At 40.4% G+C, this 8,623-nt stretch overlaps 1 protein-coding gene across 1 annotated transcript in view; it reads right to left on the bottom strand.

Moving 5' to 3' along the window:
- Positions 1-8,623, bottom strand: part of SMCHD1 (structural maintenance of chromosomes flexible hinge domain containing 1) — a 124,538-nt gene that overhangs the window by 96,611 nt on the left and 19,304 nt on the right. Inside the window, exons 10-11 of the mRNA XM_018553353.1 lie at positions 7,418-7,628; positions 4,011-4,131 (exon numbers count right to left, since the gene is read on the bottom strand). Of these exons, the coding sequence (XP_018408855.1) occupies positions 4,011-4,131; positions 7,418-7,628 (332 nt within the window). The remainder of the gene's footprint in view (positions 1-4,010; positions 4,132-7,417; positions 7,629-8,623) is intronic.

Below are 8,623 nucleotides of genomic sequence, written 5' to 3'. Positions count from 1 at the left end.
GAGAGCCGCGACCGGTGGGCCGGAGCCCCCGGTCAAAGGTCCCTCTCCCGGGACGAATCCCATGAGGCGTCGGGGAGGACCACCCCACGCAGCCGACCCACCGTAGCAGAGTCTGCATGCGCTCGTCGATCACCCAGGGGAGACTACAAGGATCTACAGTCATCCAGCCTGTCGCCCTGGGGACACTTGCTAGAAGAAAATCCAGTCAAACGGAAGAAAGGAAAAAAATTCTTCAGAGAAAATTTTTTAGCTCCTTACTCCTGACGCTAGGCAAAAAACTGGAGACTTGTCAGCAGGTAGGGGGTTTGGCCACCGGCAGGGGCCGCCCCTAGGCTGTAATTGGTCTTTAGTTTTGTGCCTAGCGTCCTTCTCCTGCAGGTGGCGATATTACCCCTACCATTCAGGATCTACGATCTGTTGCCTGTGTCCTTCAATGAACGGGAGAGAAATTTAAGATCACACTTATTTTACATTCACAGCACATAGAGTAACCATTTATGTGTCACGGGCTTCCCCCACATAGATCTATTTGTGTAGCCATGATCATATACGCCGTAAATACTGTATGAGCAATGTTCATTGAAGTAAAATGTACTTCTAATGTTATATGAAGTTCCAATTTGTAACTTTTTTTTTTGCTGAAACAGTAAACTGTGAAGTCTGAAGGACTTGGTGACATCATCTCTGCTAATGAGAAGGGTAAATCAATATGAACTCAGATCCTCCCTTCAGCAGAGAACTTGTTTAATGACACATGGCCATAACTAAAGAGAACCTGAAGTGACGTTCAAGAAAACAAAATACTATACCCTTAAAAAGGTTTCTTTCAGCAAGACATATCTTAACATTTTAGCATAGGTCCATTTTAACTGTTTGCATTCTCATTTGGACAAATGGTGCCTTATATTGGTATTCTATTCTAGAAAATTGGAAAGCATCTCTGTGCTGCTCTGTTTTGATACCAATCTCCACACAAAAAATTATCAATACCTTCGGCAAGAAGATAAAAACAGATCAGAAGAGGTTGAGACTAAAGGTGCCCATACACTGTGCGATTCTCGTACGAGAATCGCGGGAAATCCCGCGATCGTACGATAATCGTACAGTGTATGGAAGGCGTGCGATCGTTTCTACTGTACGGTCGCACATCTTCCGTTGAACAAGCAGGCCTGCTTCTTCCACAACTGCCGAATGGGCCGTTGTGCGCACGCGCACACTGCCCGTTTGCAGTGATCGGAAGCCCGCTTCGATGATCACAAGTACAATCTGCCCGTCCAAGATGGACAGATCGTACAAGCTTTCAATAAGCTTACGACCATCACAAGACAAAAGTCATGCAATGTTCGTAAGGTGTATGGGCACCTTAAGGCTCACTACATACGTTACAATCTGACCATAGAATCAACTTTAGATCTACCAATACTATGTTGTAGGTGAACCTACCTAACCTAGCCACTCAATCAATATACAATTCAGTCAGGCCTATGCACGACATGGTTGTTAGTAGATTTAACAGTGATTGTACAATCAGATTGTAATGTGTGTGGGGAGCTTTTATTTTAACTACTTGCTGACCAGGTGTTTATACCCTCTTCCTGTCCAGGCAATTTTTCAGTATTCAGCCCTGTAGTACTGACTGACATTTATTCCGTCATGCAACGCTGTACTGAAATTAATTTTATACCATTTTTTGGGGACAGATAGAGCTTTCTTTTGGTAGTATTTAAATCACCACTACAGGTTTTTTTTTTTACATTATAAAAAAAAAAGTACCGAAAAGTTTGAAAAAACCCTGTTCTCCCTACGTTGTTATAAAACATTTATTATTACCCAATTTTTTGGTAAAATATAAAAGACGGGGTCACGTCGGGTAAATAGACACCAAACATGTCAAGCTTTAAAATTGCGCGCACCCGTTAAATCGCAAAAAACTACCATACTCAAAATTGACCATAGCCGACGCTTTATAAGCTTTTACCGCTCATCAGTTTAGTGTTATCAGTGATTGATGACCCTAGAATTATTGCTCTACCTCCGACGTTCGCGGCGATATGTAACATGTGCGGTGCAATGGATGTAATCAACGTTTTCGCACGTAGGCGGGCTTGACGCATGTTTGCGTGTGGGGGACTTTAATTTTTTTTTTATTGCTTTGATCTGTGATTTTTATTTTATTTTTTTGTAAAATTTTTTTAAACCTTTCTTTTTTTCACTGAACTTTATTGCTATCACATAGGGAGCAAGCAAGCTCTCTATGTGATAGCCAATTTGCAGTGACAGGTCCTCTTTATGGCCCGCACACCCGACCGGATATTACAAGCGATCGGGCGTCTCAATAGACGCACGAACGCTTGTATGTAAACAGCGATCGCTAGCTGTTTACATTCAAAGCCGGTTTCCCGCTCGTGCGCGCCGCCTAGCGGCGGGCACGTGCGGGACGGGATAGGATGTCTAAAGACGCCCACCCGCCCTCAAGAAGCCGCTGTCTGGCCGTTTAATTACAACGGCCGGACAGCAGGTAGTTAAGGTAAAGTGTAAGTTTTAGGGGATATACTTGAGGTTAAGGGTTACATTTCAAGATCAGTATAAGAGGTAAAGCAGACTGAAAAAAGGGGGCCCAGGAGCTTTTAGTTCTAATGGGCTAGTATGCACAGCATATTATGGCAGAACTTCCTGCCAAAGCAATCCCCTCAAGCGCTGTGCTCCTGCTCCTCCTTCTCTGGGGCTTCCATCCTTGCCCCAGTCTAATACAGGTTTTGAATCTTCGACCGCTTGATTAGCTGAGCCCAGATGATGTAAATCCTGTGTATGCACATTATTCATCTCAGCATGCCGAGGCTCTGCATATACAAGGGAAATATAAAGAAGCTTTTATGGTAGAAGAGACTACAAAGCCTTGTCCATCACAGAAAGCCTGCAGATTGGCAATTGTTTTTCCCAACTTCACTTCCACTTTAATTTAAAAGTTCAGTAAAGCTTTAGGCATGCTTGAGAGCAGACTTAAACATTGAGGTCAGGAGATGTCAGGGCTCACTTCACTTTTTTACTTATTTTCACTGCTCCATGAAAAACAATATACCGTATTTTTCGCTCCATAAGATGCACTTTTTTCCCCCCAAAAGGAGGGGGAAAATGTGCCTGCGTGTTATGGAGCGAATCCCGACGCCCGAGACATGCAGTTTCGGGCGCCGGGCGAGTAGTAGGAGCCACTGCTTGTTTAATACAAGTGATCTAATGAGATCACTCGTATTAAAACCGAGCAGCGGCGATCGAGATCAGTAGTAGGAGCCACTGCTCGTTTAATACGAGTGATCTGATGAGATCACTCGTATTAAAACCGAGCAGCGGCGACGATCGAGATCACCATAGAGCAGACGAAGAACGGACTTTCTTCGTCTGCTCTGTGTGATCACTGAGACCGCGGTGCTGTCATCACAGCACCACCTGTCTCAGCGGTCACTAACTGCAGCTTCTGTCATAGAAGCTGTGACAGAAGCTACGGTCTGTCGAGTGCTCCATGAGGCGCGCCGGACCTCCCTGCGTCCTATGGTACGGTGCGTCTTATGGACCGCAAAATACGGTACTGCGAAACTTGTACTCAGACACAACATTGTGCCAAGTCTTTGCATATAACTTGCTACCCACCTTTATGCACAAGCTTGTATTTAAGTAAACCACAGCTGGTACAAGACTGGGAAAGGTTTATTGCAAGTCACAATCTGTGAGTAGTAGAAGAATGCTAGAGATGCAAGATGGGTGTAAACCATTTACAACTGAAATCCCAACCTCACATGCACTGAAACATTTTTTTTACACATTTGATAGTAACTCCCTTTGCAGGAGTCACAGCTAAGTACTGACTGATGGGACATTCAACAAATGTGTGTGTGTAATATATATTTTCACAAACACACACCTTTTTAAATGCTACTATATACAGTATATGAAACACAAAGCTTAAAGCCCTCAAGAAGTTCAATAGGTAATTACTTGTCAATTACAATGCTTACTCATGAATTGTGGTATATGGAATAAGTCTTCCATTCCAAAAACATTCAAAGATTGCTCTTTTCCCTCGAGCTTCCTTCTCCACTGGTATACAGTCATCATCAAATTCATCATCCTCATTTTCTATAGCAAAACATATCAAAAAGTGCAATGTTGAATCAAAAAACAATGAAACCTAGAAAACATCTCTTCCTCACCAGTATGATTGTATGAAAAGGGACAGAGGTAAGTGTGTAAAATTCACTATAAGAAGACAGCCATAATACATTATAATACATGGCACTGCTTTTAAAGTGCATCCAGGCAAATTAAATACAATACAAAAACTGCATTTTCTGGTCATTCTGCAATACGAGATTCTGCCAGATGTCTATGCAGCAGTAGAAGAAACTTTAGTTCCAGGTAAACAAGCAGCCTACAGAATACAGCTGGGTATATACAAGGTTAGAAATTCATATGAGCTTTGGTACGAAAAAATCTTGTCATAATATTCCAAAATGTTGTCAGGCACTTGAAGAATGTTGTCCGAAAATTCTTTTGATTCTAACATTTGATTATGGAATGAAGGGCATTTCCCAAAACAAAACAACATTCACTATTAAAATTTCCTTTAAGAAATGTTTTTTGGCTCCTTCGATTCATTCTGTCAGCACGATCCAAAATGACCGACAAATTGACCTCATTAACTACTGGAGAATTAAACGAATGTTCAAAAAACAAACTTTTTCTAATAAAATTCTAACCACGTATACCCAGCTTTAAAAGGTCACTCCTGCTACAAAATGAAGGGTTTAGGAAAAAATAGGACATTAACATTCTTCCAAGCATAGCCCCCTTTAAACTGTAGCTTGCCAAGGTAAATTATGTGATACTAAAAAGGAAAAATTATGAACACTTAGATTTCAATATATTCGAACTACATGCTTAGAACACTTCTCAGCTGCAGGTTGTGTCCCACTGGGGCAGTACTCTAACAACATATAAGAAAAACAAACACAGTTACAAGGACAGGCAATGATGTAGCTAGAAACACAGGTGATGTAACAGTGGGAAATCCAATTAAAGAACTAAAGAACCACTTCTAAATAGTTACAGAATACTTCCCTTTTCTACATAGATAGAAACACTAGTAACTTTCAGATTCATAAATCATCCATGCAAGATAAAATGTTTTAAATAGCAAATAACTATTATCTGTTTTGGATTAGACTAACGCACATCTTGGCCTCTAACATAAACCCCCAATGATACAGTATATAGAATTTATTTATTGATTTTTCTGAATGCAGTGGGCCGGTAGAACAGAAAGGTGGCAATTGCTTTTTACGTTGCACAATATCGGCACACTGGTTTATCAAACCTATTCTGTAAAAAATGTTTTAAAAATGTTAAGGAAAGACATACAAAATATGTCAAGCTTCAAAACTGTGTGTGTCAATGGAATAGTGAAAAACTGTTATAGTAAATCACTTTAGTTAACCATAAATGATGGCCCCAGAATTATTGCTTTAACTCTGTGCACAGCAATACTTAATATTTACTGTGAAATTGCCGCTTACGTACCCATGGGTGTCCTAGGTGTGCACCTTTTTACATACGTGTGCATGGGGGGTAGTGGCCATTCACATTTTTTTTTTTCCACTTAACTTTATTGCAACCGTATTTTTACCCTTGACTACTATGACATGTAAAGAGGTGGGCTCTTTTCTTACTAATGTCCCGCACATGTTTATTAATACGTAGTGTTAATTCTTGTTTTCGTTTTTCTGATGTATAGTAATCCACAAGGGCACTCATATACCACTCCGATATATGCATTGCAGGCAGTTTATAAAAGAGTGTGGAGTCATTTCTTTTTTTTTTTTTTTAGAAGCCCAAAATATGTTTCCTTTTCTTACAATTTTTTACACAAATTACATCAGCACTTAAACTCTGGAATTCACTTTAAACTAAAACATCTCCCAAGCTCTTAGCATTTCTCGCTGTCGTGCTTGGGTATGGACTCCAGAATTCTTCTATGTTTGAGTCTGCCAAAAGAATCTCCCAATAATTTAGTAAAATCTCCTTGGGACCTTTCATTGGGTGATATCATATCTCTGCTCAAATCGGGTACACATCAGACTTAGGGGCAGGGTTCTGTAGTGTCATCTCCTAAAGTAAAAAATGCACCATATACTAATAAGACCTAATTTTCTTGTAGTGGCTGCCGATCCAGGGGAGGATCTAGGCCGAGGCATTGGGTATTTTGTTGTGTTTTGGGGCATTTAATTACATTTTTCACTAAATATTGGGGTTTAATAAGGAGTTGCGCTAATATTGCGCAACATAAAAATTTGCAACTACCACCATTTTATTCTATAGGGTCTTGGCATTCAGAAAATATATAATGTTGGGGGGGTTTAAGTAATTTTCAGGCCTAAAATGTGGAATATAACATGGGTACAAAAAATGAAAAAAAGGCCTCAGTCATTAAGGGGTTAAAGAGATTCCGCGGTGTTAGCTAGAGGTGAAGTAATGTGCCTTACTCTGGTAATGAATACATTAATTTGCCAGAACAATCAAGGCGTACTGGAGATCCATGGAGAAGAACTTTTGTTTAACTGCTTGGAACTTGGTTTGTTACTTTCTTACTTTTGTGGACTAATTAAAATAGAGTAAAGGCCATAGTATTTGTAATCTTTAGGGGTGCCCCATCTCTGGCCCTGTGCAAGAAATAATGCCGTTCCCTGTAGTTTATCTGAAACACTATTGAGTGTGGTGGGGAACCTGGAGGTGGGGGGACACATTCAGGACTCTGTGAGCATGCTCGACAATTATGCAGGTCATCACTGCTGAACATTGCTCGAGGAAATCAACCGGCTTGTTTCTGTCCACTTTTTACAGGGAAACTGGGCAGTCTAATTTTATTGCGACAAGGCCTGTTTCCCAGGTTGTCTGCCTTCTCCTTTGCCAGTTAACCCTCTTCCCCAAGTGAGTGTGTTTGCCTGCCTGTAAATGGCTGTATAGTATCTTCCACCTTACTAACTCGCCATTCCACATTGACTGCTCGATCTCCGAGTCTCTGTATCTCAGAAGTGGTTTTTGGGTGCACAGCAGAAATTGTGTGCTGCAGTTATTTAACAATAATGTATACAGCAGTAAGAATAAGAGTACTGTTCTCTCATCCACTCTGAAAAGACTACAGTGAAAAAAGTAATATGGTAGTCCACTGGAAGAGTAAAGAATTGAAAAGAAATGGGCTTCCACATTCTACAAACAGTAGGGCAATGGGCTTTCAAAATTTTACTTGCAAGGGGAACAGCCCATTAATAATTAAAATGTGCTGTTAGTCATCTTGAACAAGTCAGTTATTAGAAAGGAACCATCTTCTTAAATAAAGAGGAACAAAACATTTAACACACTGACTTACTTGTGGAAAAGTAAGGGTCTTCTGGATAGGTTTCTTTGTCATATAAGAAAGGATGATATCTTACGATCCCTTCTACTATACCATCTCCTTCAACTTGAGCCTTAAACTCAAAGCTATCAGAAGCACTGTTAATATACAGTGTCTGCATGTCATCACAGACATCTCTTAAGTCAATAGTCTTAGGTGATTTTCCTTTTTCAAACACGTAGATCTGTAAAAGAATAGAAGAATACATGGTGCCTAAATTATTTCAGCAACCAAGAAGATTGACAAATGTAAGAAAAAGAAGAGATCATGAAGTAACTATATTGCAATCACTCTCAGCTTTAGTCTACAGGATAACAAAAAACATTATAAGATAGGACACAAATAGATATAAATGCATCACTTTGCATAAAAAATAAAAAAATACTATGCCTTACTATTTCAAAACCTCTACAGATTACTTGTAGAAATCAAAAATAAAAAAAACTTTTAGTTCTAAAAGGACAGAAATCAATATTCAGCTACTTAAAAGAAAATCCTTTAACCCTTTTGCTGCCACCGACATATGACATACGGCAGAACAATAGTGTTTCCAGCTGGCCACGTCAGTATGTCACACGTCGGTGGCTCTTACCGTTCTGCTATAAGTAAAGCGACCATGAACTTATATCAGAACGTTTCCCACCGACGGTCCCCTTTAAAATTAATAGTCGTTGATGACCGCTATTAACAAAAATCCAGCATCTGCAGCCTCTGGGGAGCCGCAAGTTCAGGATGGCTGTGTGTGAGGAGATCAGAGCCACCGGCTGTCAAATCCAGGATTGCGGCAGCTTTGTCATCTGTGTATGCCGAGCTGGTCGGATGGCCGAGCTGGAGGATCAGTAAATATCTGTGATATTTACCGATCCTCTGCGTTCAGAGCAAACACTGGAGTAATTAGCTGATCACTCCAATGTTTGTAAACAAACTATGTTGCCCCCAGTTTTTAAATGAACAGGAAGTGCTTTACATCACTTCCTGTTCATTCATGAGTTTCTTAATGGGTGGAAGCCTCAGTATACAGGCTTCCACCCATTCAAAAACTGAATGATAGTAAATGTTTTACTATCACCAGTTAAGAATGGGAAGCCTCTGTACTGAGTGCTTTCCATTCATTGACTGTTGAGGCTGCAGAAAAAGAGATTGAGGACTCCATTTCTTTTTCAATTTAAAAAGGGTCAG

This window comes from Nanorana parkeri, unplaced genomic scaffold (assembly GCF_000935625.1).
Source record: "Nanorana parkeri isolate BGI_ZX_2015 unplaced genomic scaffold, ASM93562v1 scaffold7, whole genome shotgun sequence".
NCBI lineage: Eukaryota > Metazoa > Chordata > Amphibia > Anura > Dicroglossidae > Nanorana > Nanorana parkeri.
The sequence above is the reverse complement of the archived record's forward strand: the minus strand, read 5'-3'. Positions and strand labels throughout refer to the sequence as shown.